The sequence below is a fragment of the Cherax quadricarinatus genome, chromosome 12 (genome assembly GCF_038502225.1).
Source record: "Cherax quadricarinatus isolate ZL_2023a chromosome 12, ASM3850222v1, whole genome shotgun sequence".
Taxonomy (NCBI): Eukaryota; Metazoa; Arthropoda; class Malacostraca; order Decapoda; family Parastacidae; genus Cherax; species Cherax quadricarinatus.
The window spans coordinates 565,001-591,500 of NC_091303.1; the positions used below are offsets into that span (position 1 = coordinate 565,001).

The 26,500-nt window shown below is 39.1% G+C and overlaps 1 protein-coding gene across 1 annotated transcript in view; it reads right to left on the reverse strand.

Annotated features, from left to right (window-relative positions):
• LOC128686531 (neural cell adhesion molecule 2-like) overlaps positions 1 to 26,500 on the reverse strand; it is a 927,464-nt gene that overhangs the window by 410,963 nt on the left and 490,001 nt on the right. Inside the window, exon 3 of the mRNA XM_070084201.1 lies at positions 3,080 to 3,212. Within this exon, the coding sequence (XP_069940302.1) occupies positions 3,080 to 3,212 (133 nt within the window). The remainder of the gene's footprint in view (positions 1 to 3,079; positions 3,213 to 26,500) is intronic.

The following is a 26,500-nucleotide window of genomic DNA, read 5'->3' on the forward strand; positions in this document are numbered from 1 at the left end:
ACGTTATCTGATATATCTGTAGCCCCTCTATAAACATGTACATCCTGAAGTCTACTCAACTAACTTTCATCTACCAATACATAATCCAACAAACTACTGTCATTTTGCCCTACTCCATATCTTGTATACTTATTTATCCTCTTTTTCTTAAAATATGTATTACCTATAACTAAACCCCTTTCTATACAAAGTTCAATCAAAGGGCTCCCATTATCATTTACATCATGCACCCCAAACTTACCTACCACACCCTCTCTAAAAGTTTCTCCTACTTTAGCATTCAGGTCCCCTACCACAATTACTCTCTCTCTTGGTTCAAAGGTTCCTATACATTCACTTAACATCTCCCAAAATCTCTCTCTCTCCTTTACATTCCTCTCTTCTCCAGGTTTATACACGCTTATTATGACCCACTTTTTGCATCCAACCTTTACTTTAATCCACATAACTCTTGAATTTACACATTCATATTCTCTTTTCTCCTTCCATAACTGATCCTTCTACATTACTGCTACCCGTTCCTTAGCTCTAATTCTCTCAGATACTCCAGATTTAATCCCATTTATTTCCCCCTATCGAAACTCCCCTAGCCCCTTCAGCTTTGTTTCGCTTAGGGCCAGGACATCCAACTTCTTTTCATTCATAACATCAGCAATCATCTGTTTCTTGTCATCCACACTACATCCACGCACATTCAAGCATCCCAGTTTTATAAAAATTTTCTTCTTCTCTTTTTTAGTAAATGTCTACAGGAGAAGAGGTTACTATCCGATCGCTCCTGGCACTTTAGTCGCCTCATACGACACGCATGACTTACGGAGGAAAGATTCTTTTCCACTTCCCCATGGACAATAGAAGAAATAAAGCAGAACAAGAGCTATTTAGAAAAAGGTGAAAAACCTAGATATATGTATATATATATATATATATGCATGTGTGTATCTGTGAAGTACGACCTAAGTGTAAGTAGGAGTTGCAAGATATCCCTGTTATCTAGCGTGTTTATGAGACAGAAAAAGAAACCAGCAATCCTACCATCATGCAAAACAGTTACAGGTTTCTGTTTCACAGTCATCTTTTCAGAACGGTAGTACTTCCCTGGGTGGTTGAATTAGGCTAAATTAAATTGCGCCTGTTATAATAAGGTTAGGAAAGTTTTCTAAGGTTCCTTTCGTACAAAATTATTAATTTTTACATTAATATAGATGAAAAAAATATATCTTTAAACGTATAAGAGAAAATTTTGGAAAGGACTTAATTTTTAAAGGGTTCTTGCTAATTGTCAGTTTTACTTATTCGGCAAGACACGCACGCACACACAAACACACACACATACAGATGTGGTACACCTCTGGTGTAAATTGTGGGATCCATAGCCTCGGAGAAGTGGATAAAAAGGCTTCAAGGAAGAATATTTGGATATCTTCCTGAAGCCGTTTGAATATTCCACTTCCCCTACCACCCCATCTTTTCATTCTTTTTTACCAATAGGTATATTTTATTACATAATATGGTACAAAAGATTTAAGAAATACATTGCTGATATAGAGATGGCATATATATATACATACATATATATATACATATATATATACATATATATATATATATATGTATATATATATATATGATATATATATATATATATAATATATATATATATATATATATATATATATATATATATATATATATTATATATATATATATATATATATATATATATATATATATATATATATATATATATATATATATATATATATATATATATATATATATATGCCATCTCTATATCAGCAATGTATTTCTTAAATCTTTTGTACCATATTATGTAATAAAATATACCTATTGGTAAAAAAGAATGAAAAGATGGGGTGGTAGGGGAAGTGGAATATTCAAACGGCTTCAGGAAGATATCCAAATATTCTTCCTTGAAGCCTTTTTATCCACTTCTCCGAGGCTATGGATCCCACAATTTACACCAGAGGTGTACCCCATCTGTATGTGTGTGTGTTTGTGTGTGCGTGCGTGTCTTGCCAAATAAGTAAAACTGACAATTAGCAAGAACCCTTTAAAAATTAAGTCCTTTCCAAAATTTTCTCTTATACGTTTAAAGATATATTTTTTTCATCTATATTAATGTAAAAATTAATAATTTTGTACGAAAGGAACCTTAGAAAACTTTCCTAACCTTATTATAACAGGCGCAATTTAATTTAGCCTAATTCAACTAAATATATTTTAGATAAGTTTACAGTAATTTAATAATAAACAAACACAATGAAATATATATTTTTCAGTTAGGTTCAGAATGATTTTTGGGAAATTATTGAATACACAAATTTTCACCTAAAGTATTCGGCAAGAAGAGCGTTGCTAATTAAGCTAAAATCGCAAGTTATACCTATTCTACCCTAACCTTACATTGTAGTAATTTAAATTTTATTTAAAATCCTACTATGAGCATCAGAGAAGCTTACTAGTATATGATCACTACCACTACTACTTTCAGAAAAAAATCAGCTAAGAATACCAATGTTCTACTTTCCCTGACAAAACTTAAGTACCCCTCATTTAAACCCCAAATTCTCATAAAAAGTTACTCTACAATCTCATATATTCTAACAACCCTCTGTGCTTTCCGTAGCATAACCTATCCAAAAATATTTTACATTCCTTACGTAACTATGAATATTGCTATTATAAAATGTGTTATAGATACTCTCAGTACTTATACAGTTACCTAAATGCTTTGTGTTTGATTAACATTGACATAATAATCACATATTCTAAGCTTACAATTTACCAGTTAATAAAGTTTCTGGTAGACGAAACTTTTTCTCAAAAGTGCCTTAAAATGCATATTGGGTTTTATTGACAAGTAGGGTAAACAAGTTCTTAAGGGCAAGGGCAGTAAGCTGGAAAGGTACGAGTAAGTAGCGGGGAGAAGAGAAAGTAGGGGAATGGGGATGAGTACTTGAAGGGGGCGTAGGAGCGTGACAAGAGACGCTACGACTTTAACCAGCTTTGGACACCATCATCACACACGCAGCGTAGACACACGTGCAGCACATGCCTGTATATGGGAGTCCCTGTAGACCCACGGTACCAGAGGATTAGAACTACCCGGTCGTCAGGCAAGCTGGAGGTCACGTCACAGGGCAAGCGCGCGCGCTCTCGCACCACCGCCATGGCTGACGTATGCACCGCTGAGGAAGAAATAATATCATAAATAGTACAAATAACCTTCTTTATGGGCATTCAAGTTCACATCTAAATATAAAAGTAAGAGTTAGTGGATATTTTAGCAAATGCTTAACTACATTTTATGATGAAATAATATAAATGGTGTACTGCTGACAAATGTGAAGAACAGAGGAACAATGAATAGGAAAGCGCTACAATGTTCACTGTCCATGAAATGCTCTATTATACTCCACCGTCCTTCCATTAAAGATTACCGTAGTAGGAGGGGCAACTAAAGGTTTCTCATTCAGAAGACCTCGGTTCATTTCTGTCCATTATTCTTCCTATTTGTTGACATTCATTCAGAATGACTTAAAATGTATTCATAAACAATATGGTGTTGAAGAGAAAAGAGTTAGACGCGTTTAATAGCAATGGGAGTCGTAGGAGAGGGCAGTAGTATCACAGACAGTGGAGGCTGGTGCAGTATGTTACTGACAGCGGATACTCTCAAAATTTCCGGCTGAAGACCACCAAAACAGTGTCATACCGGAGGTTGGAATGAGTGTGGCACCCATTACCCTTGGCAGAGTAACTAGTAGTTAGACTAGGTACTTTTCTAAGCTATTAATAATGAAGGGGACACCCACCTACTATATACCACTTAAGCGGCCACTTAATGATTGAAACCTCTGAAACTAAGTAAAGTTAGGAAGGGGTGCAAAGTAGTTTCCTTTCTACCTAGGGATATGACTACTTACATTTCCACATATATAACAATATAATTAAGCATTTAATGGGGATAACTTCAAACCACAATAAAAAAAAATTAGAATGTTTATTAATATCAGTATTCAAGTCAATTTAGTATACAGATTATGTAGTCTTACTTAATATTGAGTGACTGGATAGCAACCCAAATTTTAAAGAAGAGATATTGATTAAGCTGACAGGGAAGACGGGGAAAAGACAGATAACTCAATAAAGAGCCACAAAATACAAGGTACTGCAAATTCTCAAGTTGATGAAATATTCCGCCCTAAGTCTTTAGATCTCTGTCTCTATTTCAACCCAAGAATTCTATCTCTCACCACAAAAGACATTCTTACCTTCACCCCAACTCTGGTCAAACCTCTTTTCAACATCCTCCCTCACTTTTACTCCGCCTTTCTCCTCCTCCTCCTCCTTAACAAATCTAAAGAGGTCATGGCCTTCAGATAGCAAACCAAAACCAAAACACACGATATTAATCAAAGAGTGATGGTACAGTGGAGAACTTTTCGCTAGGAAGACATCGGCTCTACTTCCATCCCACTCTCCCCCCTGTTATATATATATATATATATATATATATATATATATATATATATATATATATATATATATATATATATATATATATATATATATATATGCAATAAGATCACAGTAAACAGGTGATTTCAAAATATGCATAACAACCACTCTGAAAGAATAGAGAAATTCCAAGCGCTTTCGTGACTACTCACATTATCATAGTTCCATTATTCATAGTTCCTTGATAATGTGAGTAGTCACGAAAGCGCTTGGAATTTCTCTATTCTTTCAGAGTGGTTGTTTTGCATATATATATATATATATATATATATATATATATATATATATATATATATATATATATATATATATATATATATATATATATATATATATATATATATATATATACATATATACATATATATATATATATATATATATATATATATATATATATATATATATATATATATATATATATATATATATATATGTGCAATAAGATCACAGTAAACAGGTGATTTCACAATATGCAAAACAACCACTCTGAAAGATAGAGAAATTCCAAGCGTTTTCGTGACTACTCACATTATCAAGGAACTATGAAAGTAAAGCATCCAAGGAAGGTATATAAGGGGTCTGGCCAACACCTCACTATCAGATCCCACAACAGTTAAACACCTGACGCGCGCCGGCCCAACTGGACAGGTCCTTTGCACAACCCACCAACAAACTATTCTACCCAAGAAATTTTTTAAAATTATTATTTGTCCAGTGTATTATTAAATTCTTCCCAAATTCTATTAATTATAAATGGATCTAATTTATATAAACCAAAGGAAATATTCATATTATTGTCAAAACTGCTTTTTATGAAACAAGATTCAATTATATTCCTGTCGACCATGGACTTATTCAACAAAAAATATGTTGGTTCTCCCATACCATGAAAACTTGGTTGATATGCCTTCTCTTCTTAAGACTTTTAATATTAAAGTTGTATTCAAAAATCTTGATACAGTAAAAAAACTTTTGATAAAGAATTCCCCCCAAAATGCTGATGGATGTGTCTGTAAGATTCCTTGTAAAATTTGCGATAAAGTTTATTACGGTCAAACTGGTAAAAATCTCGAACTAAGATTAAAACAACATAAATATAGCATTAAAACTGGACAAGATTCCAATGCTCTATTTATTCATGTAAGAGATTTTAACCATCCAATTGATTTTCAAAAAGTTGAGAAAGTAGTATCAAGCAAGTCCATGGTCGACAGGAATATAATTGAATCTTGTTTTATAAAAAGCAGTTTTGACACTAATATGAATATTTCCTTTGGTTTATATAAATTAGATCCATTTATAATTAATAGAATTTGGGAAGAATTTAATAAGACACTGGACAAATAATAATTTTTAAAATTTCTTATTTCTTGGGTAGAACAGTTTGTTGGTGGGTTGTGTGAAGGACCTGCCTAGTTAGGGCCGGCGGGCCTGCTGCAGTGTTCCCTTTCTTATGAGTCGCGCGTCCGGTGTTTAACTGTTGTGGGATCTGATAGTGAGGTGTTGGCTAGACCCCTTAAATAGCTTCCTTTGATGCTTTACTGTCATAGTTCCTTGATAATGTGAGTAGTCACGAAAGCGCTTGGAATTTCTCTATTCTTTCACAGTGGTTGTTTTGCATATTCTGAAATCACCTGTTTACTCTGATCTTATTGCGCATATATATATATATATATATATATATATATATATATATATATATATATATATATATATATATATATATATATATATATATATATATATATATATATATATATATATATATATATATATATACACATATATATATATATATATATATATATATTATATATATATATATATATATATATATACATATATATATATATATATATATATATATATGTATGTATATATATATTATTTTTTATTATCACACTGGCCGATTCCCACCAAGGCAGGGTGGCCCGAAAAAGAAAAACTTTTACCATCATTCACTCCATCACTGTCTTGCCAGAAGGGTGCTTTACACTACAGTTTTTAAACTGCAACATTAACACCCCTCCTTCAGAGTGCAGGCACTGTACTTCCCATCTCCAGGATCAAGTCCGGCCTGCCGGTTTCGCTGAACCCCTTCATAAATGTTACTTTGCTCGCACTCCAACAGCACGTCAAGTATTAAAAACCATTTGTCTCCATTCACTCCTATCAAACACGCTCACGCATGCCTGCTGGAAGTCCAAGCCCCTCGCATACAAAACCTCCTTTACCCCCTCCCTCCAACCTTTCCTAGGCCGACCCCTACCCCGCCTTCCTTCCACTATAGACTGATACACTCTTGAAGGCACTGTTTCGCTCCATTCTCTCTACATGTCCGAACTACCTCAACAACCCTTCCTCAGCCCTCTGGACAACAGTTTTGGTAATCCCGCACCTCCTCCTAACTTCCAAACTACGAATTCTCTGCATTATATTCACACCACACATTGCCCTCAGACATGACATCTCCACTGCATCCAGCCTTCTCCTTGCTGCAACATTCATCACCCATGCTTCACACCCATATAAGAGCGTTGGTAAAACTATACTCTCATACATTCTCCTCTTTGCCTCCATGGACAAAGTTCTTTGCCTCCACAGACTCCTAATGCACCACTCACCCTTTTCCCCTCATCAATTCTATGATTCACCTCATCTTTCTTAGACCCATTCGCTGACACGTCCACTCCCAAATATCTGAATACATTCACCTCCTCCATACTCTCTCCCTCCAATCTGATATCCAATCTTTCATCACCTAATCTTTTAGTTATCCTCATTACCTTACTCTTTCCTGAATTCACTTTTAATTTTCTTCTTTTGAACATACTACTAAATTCATCCACCAACCTCTGCAACTTCCATTCAGAATCTCCCAAGAGCACAGTGTCATCAGCAAAGAGCAACTGTGACAACTCCACTTTATGTGTGATTCTTTATCTTTTAACTCCACGCCTCTTGCCAAGACCCTCGCATTTACTTCTCTTACAACCCCATCTATAAATATATTGAACAACCACGGTGACATCACACATCCTTGTCTAAGGCCTGCTTTTACTGGGAAATAATTTCCCTCTTTCCTACATACTCTAACTTGAGCCTCACTATCCTCGTAAAAACTCTTCACTGCTCTCAGTAACCTACCTCCTTCACCATACACCTGCAACATCTGCCACATTGCCTCCCTATCCACCCTGTCATACGCCTTTTCCAAATCCATAAATGCCACAAAAACATCTTTAGCCATATCTAAATACTGTTCACTTATATGTTTCACTGTAGACACCTGGTCCACACACCCCCTGCCTATATATATATATATATATATATATATATATATATATATATATATATATATATATATATATATATATATATATATATATACATATATATATATATATATATATATATATATCTATATATATATATATATATATATATATATATATATATATATATATATATATATATATATAGGGAACTCGAATGTTCTACCGATGTTCTATCGAGTACCCCAGAGCAGGACATTTAAATGGACAAAGAGCACATTGTATTCTTTTTATTATTTGAAAAGAATAATAGCTATCCATGTCTTCAGTATTTAACGAGAAACTTATTTTCTCAAACCATATGATCTGTTATAAACGATTAGAAAGCTTGGGGCTGGCTTTTTATTTCTTATAATTTGCTACTTGACATCTCAGAAACCCTCCTACCCCATATAGGTAGTGGGGGGATGATGGTAGGGTGGGGTTGGCACCGATCACTAACCCAGTCTAAGGGTAACCGTGGCCAGTGACACCTACGCTACTCTGAGACCTCTCTCCCTGCTTTGCTGGCTCCCTTGCAACATTACACAGCTCCTGATGACGCACTGAGAAGTGTGAAAGTACTTGAGCTAAAGATTTCCACCTCCCGTGGCTTGTCCTGCATATATTTATATATATAGTGGAGGGGAGGAGGAGTAGGGGTCGTTATAGGAAAGGATGGAGGGAGGAGGAGGAGGGAGTTTAAAAGGTTCAGTGCGCAAGGGGGCTTGGACATGCAGCAGGCATATGTGAGCGTGTTAAATAGGATTGAATGTTGACGAATGGTTTTTGAGACCTGACTAGCTGTTGTAGTGTGAGCTGGATAATATTTTGTGAAAGGATTCAGGGAAACCGGTTAACCAGACTTAAGTCTTGGAGGTAGGAAATACAATGCCTGCACTTTAAAGGAGGGGTTTGGAATATTGGCTGTTTCAAATGATGTCTAAACTGTCATATTTGAGCGCCTATGCAAGGAAGTTATTGTCAACATAACGTTGATATAACAATGGTTTCAATTCAGCTGAACACATTTTCAACCATTAGACCTCAATATAAACACAGTGATAGTTAGCTTAACCGTGACTATCTCGAGACAATAGCTTGAAACATACCGTACTGGAGTTCAACTAACCGACAATATTCGCTTTCTATAAATAGTATATTTTAAGAAGTTGTTAATGGGAAAAATGCCTAATTTGGTAGACTAAATAATGATAACGAAGAGTTAAATTTCCTCTAATATCCACAGATTTTTTAAAATTAATGTTTAACACATACAGAAAAATCATTCAAATAAAAATAAACAATGTTGGTTTATTTAAATATGAGTTTCTGCTCATTAATCGCGGGTGAAGTGTTAAAAGGTTTGAATATGAAACAAAATGGATGCTGATCAAGGCAAAAATGCCTGCTCAGGTGAGGATTACCAGGTTTATTGATCATCTAGCTCAGTCTGCCTCAAAGATTCTCGTGAAGGACGTGATGTTGATGTAAATGTGGTAACGTCACAGGTCAACACACTTGCCGTGGGCGTGTTGATACTTAATTTAAAGGTAATGTAGCATCTATCCCACTCTCATCAGTGCCTCTATCCTTCCATCTACCCACCGCTCTTTCCTCTCTCCTCGAAATGTTATTCACATATTTAAGACATTGAAGGATTTTGATAGACACAAAGAACCTTTTGAAATAAAAAGTGAATAAATAGCTGTAAAGTGTCGAATGATGCTTCAAGACAGATACAACACGAACGAACGTGAAGTTTATCGTGAACACAATAATAGCAATGCGGAGCAAACTATCCGCTAAAGCTCCAGAAAAAAACACACACTATACGGGCGGAAATTGAACTCACGGTTCATTGCGGGTTCAATCCCCGCCCGTACCTTGGTTTGTTTGCAATCGTGTGATAACCATTTCGTGAGTCACTAAAGCTCTAAACGCGATGACAATACAGTTATTTCAGAGCTTGCTGGACAAGCTCTTTGCCAGTATAGAATTCAACTAGATACTATGGCGGAGCAAACTGATATCCACTGATTCCTGATATTTGTTGAGCAGCTGCATCCAGATGATCAGTTGTACAATGAGCCAACCAGGATAAAAGTAACAGTGGTAGAAGTAGATGGTGTGCTAGTCATGGCAGTGGTGCACAGTAACGAATAATTATTATAGAATCAGGACTAATTAGGTAGAGGTAGTTGTAGCCCATGTCCTCCATCCACTGTCAATATTTCATGTCAGTTTTTCAATATAGTACAATACGTTTTCCCTGTTTTTATGCCGCCAGTGGCCGGCATGATGATATACGAAAATGCACGAAACATAAATACACGATAGTCCTCACTCCAGAGAGAAGTAGAAATTTCTCAGCAGATAGCATCAGTGTGAACTCTGGAGTCTTCTATTATATATCATTTTACCATGCAATCCAAAGTAATCTCATACCTCTCTCTACTATCCCTTTAGTTTTTCCCTTCCTCATTCTTTTTCTCCCTTCTTTCCTTCCTTCCCCTAACCTCATCCTCCCTCCAATTTTCCTATTCTTCTTTCTATCTCGGGTACACATTTAAGGCATAAAGAAAGAACCTTTGACCCGACTTTCCAGCAGTAACGTTTGAAATTGTTACAGTTAGTTACCAGAGCTCCACAACAAACAGCATTCACCACTACACACTACTGAAATCCACTACAACCACCCACTACCCAGCACCTGCTACTCCCGCCTGCTCCTGTTTACCACAGTATGTTATCGCTTCGACTCATTATGCAAATCCTGGCAGCGACATCACCCAGGACTCCTCCGTAACAGCCGCCATATTACACTCTTTTGTCTCACTCTTCCCGTACATGGATTACGTCCTTCTTGCCCTCCCTCCCATAATTCCTCCCCTACCCCTTTCTACCCTTCCCTAACAGCTCCTTTGTCCTTTGTGTACGAAGGTAGACAGGTTTTTACATAGGTGGGCGGATAGGTAGGCAGGAACACTCAGGGGACACTTCTTAATAGTACATAACATGGCTTTATCATACCTCGACTTAAAGCTATGTATGGTTCCTGCCTCCACTGCATCACTAGCTAGACTATTCCACTTCCTGATTACTCTATGACTGAAGAAATACTTCCTAATATCCCTGGCTCATCAGAGTCTTCAGTTTCAAATTGTGACCCCTTGTTTCTGTGTCCCCTCTATGAAACATCCTGTCTCTGTCCACCTTGTCTATTCCAAGCAGTATTTTGTATGTTGTTATGATGTCTCCCCTAACCCTCCAGTGTCGTCAGGCCGATTTCCCTCAACCTTTCTTCGTAGAACATTCCCTTTAACTTTGGAACTACCCTTGTCGCAAACCTTTGCACTTTCTCAAATTTCTTGACCTACTAGATCAAGTGTGGGCTCCAAACAGGTGCTGCATACACCAATATGGGCCTGACGTACACAGTGTACAGTGTCTTGAACGATTCCTTACTAAGGTATCGGAACGCTGTTCTCAGGTTTGCCATATGCTGCAGCAGTTATCTGGTTGATGTGTGCTTCTGGAGACGTGCTCGGTGTTATACTCATCCCAAAATCTTTCTCCTTGAGCAAGGTTTGAAGTGTTTGGCCACCACTTATCCTATACTCCATCTGCGGTCTTCTTTGCCCTTCCCCGATCTTCATGACTTTGCATTTGAAGGGGTTAAATTCGAGAAGCCAGATGCTGGACCAGGTGTCGAGCCTGTCTAGGTCTCTTTGGAGTTCTACCTGGTCCTCAACTGATTTAATTCTCCTCATTAACTTCACATCATCTGCGAACAGGGACACTTCTGAGTCTAACCCTTCCGTCATGTCATTCACATACACCAAAAATAACACTGGTCCTAGGACCAGTGTGTGTGTGTGTGTATGAGTGGGTGTGTGTATGTGTGTGTGTGTGTGTGTGTGTGTGTGTGTGTGTGTGTGTGTGTGTGTGTGTGTGTGTGTGTGTACTCACCTAGTTGTACTCACCTAGTTGAGGTTGCGGGGGTCGAGTCCGAGCTCCTGGCCCCGCCTCTTCACTGATCGCTACTAGGTCACTCTCCCTGAGCCGTGAGCTTTATCATACCTCTGCTTAAAGCTATGTATGGATCCTGCCTCCACTACATCACTTCCCAAACTATTCCACTTACTGACTACTCTGTGGCTGAAGAAATACTTCCTAACATCCCTGTGATTCATCTGTGTCTTCAGCTTCCAGCTGTGTCCCCTTGTTACTGTGTCCAATCTCTGGAACATCCTGTCTTTGTCCACCTTGTCAATTCCTCTCAGTATTTTGTATGTCGTTATCATGTCCCCCCTATCTCTCCTGTCCTCCAGTGTCGTCAGGTTGATTTCCCTTAACCTCTCCTCGTAGGACATACCTCTTAGCTCTGGGACTAGTCTTGTTGCAAACCTTTACACTTTGTGTGTGTGTGTGTGTGTGTGTGTGTGTGTGTGTGTGTGTGTGTGTGTGTGTGTGTGTGTGTGTGTGTGTGTGTGTGTGTGTATGTGTGTGTGTGTGTGTGTTTGTGTGTACTCACCTATTTGTGGTTGCAGGGGTCGAGTCTTAGCTCCTGGCCCCGCATCTTCACTGGTTGCTACTGGGTCCTCTCTCTTCCTGCTCCATGAGCTTCATCAAACCTCGTCTAAAAACTATGTATGGTTCCCGCCTCCACTACGTCACTTTCTAGGCTATTCCACTGCCTGACAACTCTATGACTGAAGAAATACTTCCTAACATCCCTTTGACTCATCTGAGTCTTCAAATTCCAATTGTGATCTCTTGTTTCTGTGTCCCCTCCCTGGAACATCCTGTCTTTGTCCACCTTGTCTATTCCGCGCAGTATTTTATATGTCGTTATCATGTCTCCTCTGACCCTTCTGTCCTCCAGTGTCGTCAGGCCGATTTCCCTTAACCTTTCTTCATAGGACATTCCCCTTAGCTCTAGAATTAACCTTGTCGCAAACCTTTGCACTTTCTCTAATTTCCTGACGTGTTTGATCAAGTGCGGGTTCCAAACAGATGCTGCATACTCCAGTATGGGCCTGACGTACACGGTGTACAGTGTCTTGAACGATTCTTTAATAAGGTACCGGAACGCTGTTTTCAGGTTTGCCAGGCGCCCATATGCTGCAGCAGTTATCTGGTTGATGTGTGCTTCCGGAGACATGCTCGGTGTTATACTCACCCCAAGATCTTTCTCTTTGAGCGAGGTTTGCAGTCTTTGGCCACCTAGCCTATACTCCGTCCGCGGTCTTCTGTGCACTTCCCCGATCTTCATGACTTTAAATTTGGCGGGGTTGCATTCGAGAAGCCAGTTGCTGGACTAGGCGTCATTGACCAGGTGTCTTTGACCAGTCTGTCCAGGTCTCTTTGAAGTCCTGCCTGATCCTCATCTGATTTAATTCGCCTCATTAACTTCACATCATATGTGAACAGGGACACTTCTGAGTCTAACCCTTCCATCATGTCGTTCTCATATACCAAAAATAGTACTGGTCCAAGGACCGACCTCTGTGGGACCCCGCCCGTCACAGGTGCCCACATTGATACCTCATCACGTACTATGACTCGTTGTTGCCTCCCTGTCAGATATTCTCTGATCCGTTGCAGTGCCGTTCCTGTTATATGCGCCTGATGCTCTAGTTTCTGCACTAATCTCTTGTGAGGAACTGTGTCAAAGGCCTTCTTGCAGTCCAAGAAGATGCAATCAACCCACCCCTCTCTCTCGTGTCTTACTTCTGTTACTTTATCATAGAACTCCAGAAGGTTTGTGACACAGGATTTGCCTTCCATGAATATGAATCCGTGCTGGTTGCCGTTCATACTCTTGTTCCATTCCAGGTGCTCCACCACTCTCCTCCTGATAATCTTCTCCATAACTTTGCATACTATACATGTCAGTGACACAGGTCTATAGTTTAATGCCTCTTTTCTGTCTCTTTTTTTTTAAAATGGGAACTACATTTACCGTCTTCCATACCTCCAGTAGTTGCCCAGTTTCCAGGGATGTGTTGAAGATTGTGGTGAGTGGCACACACAGCATATCCGCTCCCTCTCTAAGGACCCACGGGGAGATGTCCGGTCCCATTGCCTTTGAGGTATCGATGTCCCTTAGCAGCTTCTTCACCTCTTCCTCATTTGTATGTATGGCATCCAACACTTGTTGGTATATTCCTTGCTGGTGTCCCCCTCTGTTCTGTCCCCCCAGAGGCCTTCCTGTCTCCACTGTAAATACTTCCTTAAATCTCATATTGAGCTCCACACATACTTCTTGATCGTTTCTTGTGAGTTCCCGACCTTCTTTCCTCAGCCTTATCACCTGGTCTTTGACTGTTGTCTTCCTCCTAATGTGGCTATACAGCAGTTTCGGGTCAGACTTGACTTTCGATGCTATGTCATTCTCGTACTGTCGCTGGGCCTCCCTCCTTATCTGTGCTTACTCGTTTCTGGCTCTTCTACTAATCTCCTTATTTTCCTGAGTCCTTTGCCTCCTGTACCTTTTCCATTCTCTGGTGCACTTAGTTTTTTGTCTCCCTACACCTTCGGGTAAACCAAGGACTCACTTTGGTCTTTCCGTTATTTCTATTTCCCTTGGGATCAAACCTTTCCTCTGCCTCCTTGCACTTTGTTGTTACATATTCCATCATCTCGTTTACTGATTTTCCTACCAGTTCTCTGTCCCACTGAACGTCCTGCAGGAAGTTCCTCATATCTGTGTAGTCACCTCTTTCGTAGTTTGGCTTTTCCCATTCAATTCCTGTTACCTTCTCCACTTGTAGCTCCACTTGTGTGTGTGTTTGTGTGTGTGTGTGTGTACTCACCTATTTGTACTCACCTATTTGTGGTTGCAGGTGTCGAGTCCTAGCTCCTGGCCCCGCCTCTTCACCGGTTGCTACTAGGCCCTCTCTCTCCCCGCTCCATGAGCTTTATCAAACCTCGTCTTAAAACTGTGTATGGTTCCTGCCTCCACTACGTCATTTTCTAGGCTATTCCACTGCCTTACAACTCTATGACTGAAGAAATACTTCCTACTATCTCTCTGACTCATTTGTGTCTTCAACTTCCAATTGTGGCCTCTTGTTTCTGTGTCCCCTCCCTGGAACATCCTGTCCTTGTCCACCTTGTCTATTCCACGCAGTATTTTATATGTCGTTATCATGTCTCCCCTGACCCTCCTGTCCTCCAGTGTCGTCAGGCCGATTTCCCTTAATCTTTCTTCATAGGACATTCCCCTTAGCTCTGGAACTAACCTTGTTGCAAACCTTTGTACTTTCTCTAGTGCTTTCTTGACGTGCTTTATCAAGTGCGGGTTCCAAACAGGTGCTGCATACTCCAGTATGGGCCTGACATACACGGTGTACAGTGTCTTGAATGATTCCTTACTAAGGTGTCGGAATGTGTGTGTGTGTGTGTGTGTGTGTGTGTGTGTGTGTGTGTGTGTGTGTGTGTGTGTGTGTGTGTGTGTGTGTGTGTGTGTGTGTGTGTGTGTGTGTGTGTGTGTGTGTGTGTCTGTGTGTGTGTCTGTGTGTGTGTCTGTGTTTCTGGAGGGGAAGTGTGTTGCCATGTCTGGCGTCACTGCCCAGCTCAGTGCTTGGCCAAGTAGCCATCGGAGAGAGCGTTCTCTGCCCCCAATGTGGCGTTTGTATGTATATGACGCCAAAGTTTATGTGGCTCTCTCGCATCGCCAGTGTCAAGGCATTACAGAGAGAGAGAGAGAGAGAAAGAGAGAGAGAGAGAGAGAGAGAGAGAAAGAGAGAGGTGTGGCAAGAAAGGCTAGAATAATGGAATGCGCTAGTGAAAGGCTCTAGATCCAGTGAATTTAAATTATTCCCTTGCTCAGATTACATTATGGTAATGAATATGATATTGTGTATATGGACTTCAGTAAGGCTTTCGACAGGGTCCCACATCAGAGACTATTGAGAAAACTTAAGGCACATGAAATAGGAGGAGAAATTTTTTCCTGGATAGAGGCATGGTTGACAAATAGGCAGCAGAGAGTTTGCATAAATAAGGAGAAGTCAGAGTGGGGAAGCGTCACGAGCGGTGTCCCACAGGGGTCAGTGTTGGGCCCCCTGTTGTTCACAATCTACATAAATGACAATGATGAGGGCATAAAGAGCGACATAAGCAAGTTTGTCGATGACACCAAAATAGGCCGTCGAATTCATTCTGACGAGGACATTAGAGCACTCCAGGAAGATTTGAATAGACTGATGCAGTGGTCGGAGAAGTGGCAGATGCAGTTTAATATAGACAATTACAAAGTTCTAAATGTTGGACAAGAAAATAACCATGCCACATACAAGCTAAATAATGTAGATCTTAATATTACGGATTGCGAAAAAGACTTAGGAGTTCTGGTTAGCAGTAATCTGAAACCAAGACAGCAGTGCATAAGTGTTCGCAATAAAGCTAACAGAATCCTTGGCTTCATATCAAGAAGCATAATTAATAGGAGTCCTCAGGTTGTTCTTCAACTCTTTTTATCCTTGGTTAGGCCTCATTTAGATTATGCTGCACAGTTTTGGTCACCGTATTACAGAATGGATATAAATGCTCTGGAAAACATACAAAGGAGGATGACAAAGTTGATACCATGTATCAGAAATCTTCCCTATGAGGATAGATTGAGGGCCCTGAATCTGCACTCTCTAGAAAGGCGTAGAATTTGGGGGGATATGATTGAGGTCTATAAATGGAAGACAGGAATAAATAAAGAGGATGTAAATAACGTGCTGAAAATATCTAGCCTAGACAGGACTCGTAGCAATGGTTTTAAGTTTGAAAAATTCAGATTCAGGAAGGATATCGGAAAGCACTGGTTTGGTAATAGAGTTGTGGATGAGTGGAACAAACTCCCGAGTACAGTTATAGAGGCTAAAACGTTGTGTAGTTTTAAAAATCGGTTAGATAAATACATGAGTGGGTGTGGGTGGGTGTGAGTTGGACCTGATTAGCTTGTGCTACTAGGTCAGTTGCCGTGTTCCTTCCTTAAGTGAATGTGACCTAACCTGACTAGGTTGGGGCATTGGCTTAAGCCGGTAGGAGACTTGGACCTGCCTCGCATGGGCCAGTAGGCCTGCTGCAGTGTTCCTTCTTTCTTATGTTCTTATGTAAACCTTATGCTTTCAGCGGTTCCTAAAGAATATTATAATTATAATCGACACAGTTGGCTGCGAAGCTCTCAATGAACACACGTTCACTCGCCCAAATCATCCCTTCATTCCATCTTCCCTTCATCTCAATTTCAATTTCTGCGCAAAGAAGAGGACCATGAAATGCGGTTCATCTCAAGCTTGGATGTCACTTGGCTGTCCAAAGTCTTTAATACCAGAGACTCGTGTGGCTTTAATGCGTCTAAATCCAAAAAGCTACATTAAACCACAATTGAACCACAATTGTTTCACTCGGGCTCTATATTTTTGTTGAATATTATTCTATTAGTGAGTATTCACTTATTGCTTGAGTAGCATTCAAAAAATATTCTCATAACAAATACTCGAAAAATCAAGTCATTGCCTCAAAATTTACTGGGATGCTGGTATTTATTTAAAAAAAATGCAGAACCAGATTTTGAATGATTTAAGAGTCATAGAGAATAAGAAGAAGACGAGAAATAAAAAAAAGATATAGAGATGACTAAGAAGAAAGAGAAAGACAGTGGGTAAGCATGTAGGAAATGGAGATTGTGGAAAGGTAAAAAAGGAAATGTGGAAAAAAGAGGAAAAATAATGTTAGCGAAATGCAGAGCAAAAAAAAAAAAAGTAGGGATGCAAATGACAGTTAAGGAAATGGAAGAAAAAAAGGTGATGAATAAATAAGAAAAGAATGTAGCCATGATATGAATCTAAGTTTGAGAGATGTTTCAAAGATAGATGGATAGATAGACAGATAGATAGACAGATAGATAGATAGATAGAGAGAGAGAGAGAGAGAGAGAGAGAGAGAGAGAGAGAGAGAGAGAGAGAGAGAGAGAGAGAGAGAGAGAGAGAGAGAGAGAGAGAGAGAGAGAGAAGCAGACATGGAAGAAAAGGAATGAAGCAGTAGTGAGAGTCAAGTGAGAGAGGTAAACACAGGTAAGAAGATGAGAGAAGGGGGAGAGGAGGACAGGTGGGCAGCCAGAGCTCCAAGGTAAACACGCCTCGCACGAGTACCTGTGAAACTCACAGATGAAAAAAAGGCTCCAAAAAATTGAGCGGCAAGGGAGGAAAGGGAGAGGCTGGAGGGAGGGGGAGAGGAAGTGGGGGGAAGGAGAGAGGGAAAGGAGGGAGGATGGAAGAGGGAGGGAGAGGATGGAGGCGGGAGAAGGGAAGAGGGAGGGAGAGGCAGAAAAGTTTATTCAAATGTTTACCCTCATGAAGAAGTACACTTACTCATTATGTCTCTTCACCTGCATCTTCGTCTCTCTCTCTCTCTCTCTCTCTCTCTCTCTCTCTCTCTCTCTCTCTCTCTCTCTCTCTCTATCTGTCTCTACGACAATTATATGTATATATTACATCAGCAGCATTATCATATTATATCATCCTCCCACTGGTACTACTGCTGACTACTTGTCTCGCCTGTAGAAAATGACAGTAAAGTTATGGGCATATCGATAATCTGACATTAAAAGCGTATAAGCGTAGATTACTATCGTCTCTACGGGCCCCTGTTTACCTGTAGCTTATACTAGACAACTTGAGTGACCCCTGTTTAACAAGATGGCAGCCCTTTAACTATGCTAGCTTGTAGTATATACAGTTACATCTGAAAAAAATACTTGTGCTAAATAACAAACAAAGGCTGGAACGATACACAAATAACCCGCACATAGAAGGGAGGAGCTTACGATGACGTTTCGGACCATGTGTAAAGTCACACTCACAGTGTGACTTTGTAAATGGTCCAAGACGGACCAAAACGTCGTAGTAAGCTCCTCTCTTCTAGGTGCGGGTTATTTGTGAATACTTGTGTTAGTTAGTACAGTCAATAAGAAACTGCCCTGTACACCTACGTAACTACATCAGATGCTGAAGTAAGCACGTACGAAACTGCCTCAGATGACAATGTAAGCACATAATTGAATGAGAAGCTTCTCTGCTTGCAGGAAGCAAGCACTTCCAGGGAGCACACACCCGGAGAAAACTTGGAGATTTCAACCGACTTAGAAATGAATAGTTTTCATCATCAAATATTTACTAAATCTTTTTGAGTTGTCGTCGAGCGTTTAGACAGGACTTCTGTCTCCGCTAGCAGTCTCGATGCGGCGGTTACAATCTTTTAATAGCAGACTGTTTTCAGCAGTTTACCGTTTACTTATCTTGTTTCTTACTATTCATATTTATCAAAATTGTTATGTTATGGTTGCTATTCCTTGAAACATAAGCACAGAATTTGACCTTCGCGTTCTTTAAATAGAATATTAATACTTAGCCGAAGAAGTAAACAAATAAGTAAGCATTACAAATGAACGAATGTCTAGACACTAATGAAGACACAAACATTAACAAACAAGTAAAACAAACACTAACATCTGCAGCATTATCAAAAGTTGAATTTGTAGCCGCAAAACAAGCATAAAAAAACAACACAGAAGCAGCAGCCGCAGCCGCAGTAGTAGCAGCAGCCGCAGCAGTAGCAGCAGCAACAGAAGAACAAGCAATATATACAGCAAAAGCAATTATAACAGTAGTACTGCCAGCAGTTTCAACAACGGCTTCACCAGCCACAACAACAGCAATATTATAAACACCGAAAACAATGCAAGCAGCAATGAAAGCATGAAGAATAACAGAAGTAACAGACAAAAATAATTATAATATTCACAAAAAAATGTAAGGCCAGTAAGGGTCATTTGGCTCTAACATCTAGAGTATGAGAGTAGATGTGCAACAGCACTACAGCAACAGCCACAGTGAGCATCAACAGCAAAGAGCAGCACTCAAGCGCTTGTCAAGCAGAAACACAGACGAGGACAACACTGCCTCTCTTGTTAAATATTTCTGCACGGGGTGAGTGGAGGCAGGAACTCCCTCTGAGGTACCCCAGCACGTGCTGCACGGGGTCAGTGGAGGCAGCAACAAGTTCTGAGGCACACCACCACATGCTACACTGGGCCAGTGGAGGCAGGAAAAAGTCCTGAGGCACACCACCCCCTGCTACACGGGGTCAGTGGAGGCAGCAACAAGTTTTGAGGCACACCACCGCGTGCTGCACGGGGTCAGTGGAGGCAGCAACAAGTTCTGAGGCACACTACCGCGTGCTGCACGGGGTCAGTGGAGGCAGGAAAAAGTCCTGAGGCACACCACCACGTGCTGCACGGGGTCAGTGGAGGCAGCAACAAGTTCTGAGGCACACCACCGCGGCTGCACGGGGTCAGTGGAGGCAGCAACAAGTTCTGAGACACACTACCGCGTGCTGCACGGGGTCAGTGGAGGCAGGAAAAAGTCCTGAGGCACACCACCCCCTACTACTCGGGGTCAGTGGAGGCAGGAACAAGTTCTGAGGCACACCACCGCGTGTTGCAAGGGGTAAGTGGAGGCAGTTTACCTTCGGCAAATTCGGTTGGTAACTACCGGTTTCTTTAGATGCGAGACGACCAAGCATCTTCATATTAACCATCTCCACAACATCTGTAGAAAAATTTACACTAAACATTAACTGTATTATGAAAGATTTGCCGGTATGGAGGATATGCAGTTTGCTTTTGCTGGATTTTTATTAGAAATATAAAGGATAGCTTTATATATATAAATACTGGGACCTCAGATGAACTAATGGTAAGCTTGTTTCATATCTAAAGAATCAGGGGTTATTTAGAAACAGATAATTATATTTAGACTAACTATCGGGGGAGGGGAGCGGAACTTGAATAGTACTAGGTATTCAATGTTATCTTATAATGCTGCTAATATTATGAAAACTTAGGCAAAATCATTCGATGCCTTACTAAGACACTGACGCCTCCATCATTAATTCTCTTAATAGCTTCAGGTCTTAAATTGAACCAAAGTAAAACTGCCTGAAAGTACTTAAGAGGATTTTGCTGTTATTTGTGATAATACTGTATTTAAAAAGACATGAGTGCATTCGTTACTTCATTTTAGAATATTTATTTCTCAACTGAAAAGACTGATTAAGTGTCCAGACAAATGGAAATATTAGCATTGGAGTATTCGCAAAAAATCGCTAACTCCAAGTAGTTTATTCAGCTCTGCTGGGGTTATGAGTATTCAGGTAAATCGGAATTTATGGGTTTACTAAATGGCACACCATTCGCAAATGCATTTATTAGTTATGCAAATATATGGCTAAATATTTACCCTCTTTTAAATTCATGTATATCTATATATATATATATATATATATATATATATATATATATATATATATATATATATATATATATATATATATATATTCATAGCCTACATCTCAAATACTTCATCCAGGTCCCCGGTGGTGTACCGCTTGCCCAGAAAGCTGGAGATATTTCTCCTCTGGATCACAACACTGAATCTCTGAAAGAGGAAGCTGGCCATTCTGGGGTTCTTGGTTTCCGTGATGAGTTTTTGCCCTAAATCTTTAAGGCATTTTAGAGCACACTTGTTCCATGCTCCAATGGTCTCCGACCCTACTGGGACAAAGTTCTAGCAAATGGGGTGCCCTGTGTATTTGTTGATCTTTTGGGTCTCCCTAAAACTGGCAGCCCTACCCCCTTCAGCTTCAGAATATTGCAGGAAGGTGCTAGCCATCGTAGAGGCACAGGCGTAGTCCCATGCAATCCGCTTATCATCCTTCCAGGTATGTCGACTCCATCCGGACGCTTTTCACTTCCTTCAGACCTCATTACTTGAGGTTCCATTCAGCTGGACAACGGTCTATGGCGAGACTTCTCTTGATGTCATTGACCCCATCATGTTCAGCATACTTCCGTTCTGTTATCTGACAGACGAGACCATGTATATATATAGACGATTTTCTTACATACCAATAGAAGATATTCCTCTACATTAACTTCTTTAAAAGGTCCTCAAGATAATGATTTTTTAATAAATGTTATTGAAAACTTACATCCACAACGGAATAACACTTGAAAAGGCCTTCAGATAATTGGCTATATAATTGTAGATGCACTCTTTTAATTTCATTTGGCAAATAAAATCGCATTATATGGATGATCTTCAAAAGAGAGCTGATCAGAAATCTTCATTTGAATTTAACAAGTCACATGATGAGAGACTTTTTTTCATTTATTAATAAAAGCTATAATATGACATTTATTAGCTAAATTTATGAGAATATAATATTGGTATTTAATTATACCCACACACACAAAGGTGTTAACAACAACTTACCGGTAAATGTCACTGAAAACAAAATTGTTAGATGGGTGGGTTGGTTAATTGGGCTTTAAACCTATCAACTACATGAGGGTCATTAAGGTTTACGTGACTGTCCACCATCAGTGAAGAATACTGTAATCCCAAATATAGGGATTAAAAGAAGCTTATCATATATATATTTAGAAAGACATGGACCTCACGGTAAATATATCCAGTGTTGCTGGATTATGATGATTATTTGTCAAAATTGATCCTGAACTGTATAAAACGAGTCGTGTGAGAACAATTAAGAATAAATCCTACAATCTATTCAAACTTTAATCTTTTTAATCCAGAAGTATTTTTTTATTTAACCAAATATTTTTGAAAGGAAATTATTTCAAAGTGTTTTAATTTTTTTTTAATAAAACATTTGTGCCAGCACCACTGGTTTATATAAGAGAGAAGGTTTACATTTTTTAGAAAGTTGAAACGAAAAGGTCACTCAGTGCACGTGTCAGTAAAAATGTACATGCGTATACATACACGCTTAAGCGTACGAACATACATACACACACACACATGTACACACACACACACACACACACACACACACACACACACACACACACACACACACACACACACACACATATATATATATATATATATATATATATATATATATATATATATATATATATATATATATATATATATATGAATTACACACACACATAATAACGACATACAAAATACTGAGAGGAATAGATAAAGTTGACAGAGACAGGATGTTCCAGAGATGGGACACAGAAACAAGAGATCACAATTGAAACTTGAAGACCCATCTGAGTCAAAGAGATGTTAGAAAATATTTCTTCAGTCATAGAGTTGTCAGGAAGTGGAGTAGTCTGGTAAGTGATGTAGTTGGGGCAGGAACCAAAAATCGTTTTAAGACGAAGTATGATAAAGCTCATGGAGCAGGAAGAGAGAGGACCTAGTAGCGATCAGTGAAGAGGCGGGGCCAGGAGCTATGTCTCGACCCCTTCAGCCACAAATAGGTGAGCATATATATATTAAACATTAAACAAAAAGGAATAGGAGAGAGACAAAGGGAGAGAGAGAGAGAGAGAGAGAGAGAGAGAGAGAGAGAGAGAGAGAGAGAGAGAGAGAGAGAGAGAGAGAGAGAGAGAGAGAGAGAGATCATTGTACAACAGAAACTGAGACTGTGGGCTATAGTATTCCTCACCTCCAGTAAAGCAACACCTCGCCTCCTTCCCTCCTCCCCACTATTACTCTCCCCCAATATATCTCCCCAACACTATTCTCTTGCCAAAAATATAGTGCCAGAGTGGGTGGAGCATCATAAATCCTGGTAGCAAGGCCAAGTAATCTGCCCCAGCATCTTGCTAACTCTTCCCACCCCTCCATATACCTGCCTGGCCTGGATAAACGAAAATATTCTCTCTCTCTTTCTCTCTCAAATCACATTAATTTAAAGATAATCCTATGTTTATCAAATACGATGTGGTTACGCTTCTTTTCATGACATTGCGTATGAAAAACATGCAATAACTTATTGCAAATTGTAACCAAATTAGTAACGCAAGATATTGGCGGAGTCAAAAACTGCATTTAAATGAAATAATAATACTTTCACAGAAAGGGCTGAGAACGTGAGTTGATTTCATGAACCACGCAACTCAGACTATAGTGTTAAACATATAGAGCCTTCATACATCTTCTTTGAGGATGAGAGTCCCCAGTACAGCTCTAGAGGTGGTGCCACACCTAGCCAAGCATGTAAAGAAACTAGAGAAAGTGCAAAGGTTTGCAACAAGACTAGTCCCAGAGCTAAGAGGTATGTCCTATGAGGAGAGGTTAAGGGAAATCAACCTGACGACACTGGAGGACAGGAGAGATAGGGGGGACATGATAACGACTTACAAAATACTGAGAGGAATTGACAAGGTGGACAAAGACAGGATGTTCCAGAGACTGGACACAGTAACAAGGGGACACAGTTGGAAGTTGAAGACACAGATGAATCAAAGGGATGTTAGGAAGTATTTCTTCAGCCACAGAGTAGTCAGGAAGTGGAATAGTTTGGGAAGCGATGTAGTGGAGTCAGGATCCATACATAGCTTTAAGCAGAGGTACGATAAAGCTCATGGTTCAGGGAGAGTGACCTAGTAGCGACCAGTGAAGAGGCGGGGCCAGGAGCTTGGATTGGACCCCTGCAACCTCAACTAGGTGAGTACAACTAGGTGAGTACACACACACATATACACACAAACAAGCACACGTGAGTGAAAACTTTATGAAAACTTGTCAATAGAAGAATACCCTCATATACACAAAGACAGGAGTGTTGATCTGTATATTTCGATTTCAGTTTGGTGAACGAACATGTTATGATATTTTTAAAAAATTTTAAGTAAACGTATATGACAAACTTACCTAATCTTACGTAATTTTGGTGAGTTTAATGTGGTTTAATCCTGCTCACCTTTTCATCGCGAATTTAGTTTGTAATGTTTATCATAAACAGTCAAATTTAGCGAATGATATTTGCTAAGAGCAAAACTAAATATATGGTCACCTTTGCCCAATGAGCTAAGTCTGCAAGTTTCTCCTCTGCGAGAAGAGTAAACTAGGTATTCATGACCTATGCTAGTGTGGAATGCCTTTAAAATGAGGAATACGGTGTACAATTGAAAACTTGCCATTAAGAGGTGAGGTACCTAACCAGTACAAGTAAAGAGCTTATTGAATATGAAATAAACCTAACGAAACGTAAGTGTGCTAAGCACATTTAGAAATAACCATCAATACTTATATACTCTTCAACCTTCTACGATCAGAAATTTGAAATATTGTCTGATAAAAGATGTCAGTCTTCCTGAACAATCTGAACAATTTTATTCAGGTGGTGTCTGGTCAGCCAGGCTCTCATGACTGTTTGTCCGCGAGCTACAGTACATAACCTAGCTATCAGGCTGTTACAAAATGTGTCACGTGTATATGTACTGTGGAAATATCTCATCAGAAACTCTTGTGCAAGTTTGCTGTGTTGCTGTTAACCTCTGTCAAGAGTTCGTATAAGAGGCGATTATTTTAAACTATTGCAACAGTAAACCATGCGATACAATCCCCCCACCCCCTTTTTTTTTTCTTTTACATAATTTTATTGGATATTTATCTTCGCTATTTCGCAATATTGTTAAAATAAATTACATATTAAAACACTATAAAAGCAATGACCCAGTGTCATTGTAAGAAGTCGTACGTTTTCTTTAATATTTAATATAGCATATTTTCTTGAAACATGTTTCAGTGTCTTGAGATATCCAAGTACAATCATTTATCTAATATTAATTTTTAATGCAGTGGACCGATATGCCAGCGGAAGGCCTCTGTCAGTTGATTAAACGCTCCAGATACGGGTCATCATATCAATAAGACCTCCTTCAGAAAATAATTGTCCTGTTTACTGACGAATCTTGCCTAACCTAACCGGAGCGAGATGTAGAGAGAGGGTAAATGCTAGATATTTTTGTCTATAAAATACTGACTAAAGGCGTCGAGAAGAATATTAACCACTTGCACCATTCTGAGAGCAACAATTACGTTTATGTTCCCGAGAGTTTCAACACATTTGCTTTTCATTTGATAACAAGATGAAAACGAAAAACAAGTTTAATTTACTTTTTTGGAATGACGTGTACAAGATATCCAGAAGATTAAGGTCACTAAACATGCGATAACTTTCATGTTTCATACGTCTTAAGTGCTACACAAAGTGCATATGATAACGTGTGTAGTAAAAGGCTATATTTATTCATATATTTCTAACATTACTCGAATGTTCACATATATTTACCAGCATGATTCACATGCTCACATCAGTTGATTATAGCTTTCCTTATCTCGTGTTAATTTATATAATGAGAAGTAAAATGACAGTTACTGTGGAGGGGAGGATTATATTTTTATATGAAAAAATTGCAGATATTATCTTCCAAGCAACATCACGAGTGTTAGTAATTTTCCAAGAGAATATTATCTTTTCAATACTTAAATCTTCTCGATGGTTAATTATTTTTGCTACAATTGATCTAAGTAAGCCGATCTTCTCTGCAACATTTTACTTACCTTATGCATGGCTCGTAGTGTTTATTTCCTGTCTGTTCTTGATATATAACTCTCACACCATCACATTCTCCATGTAGTGCCTTCTAGCTGACGTGCTTCATTTCAAAGAATATTAACAACGTTGATTTGTAATTGAAATGAGCTACATATATATCCTAGTATGTGCTTATCATTTCT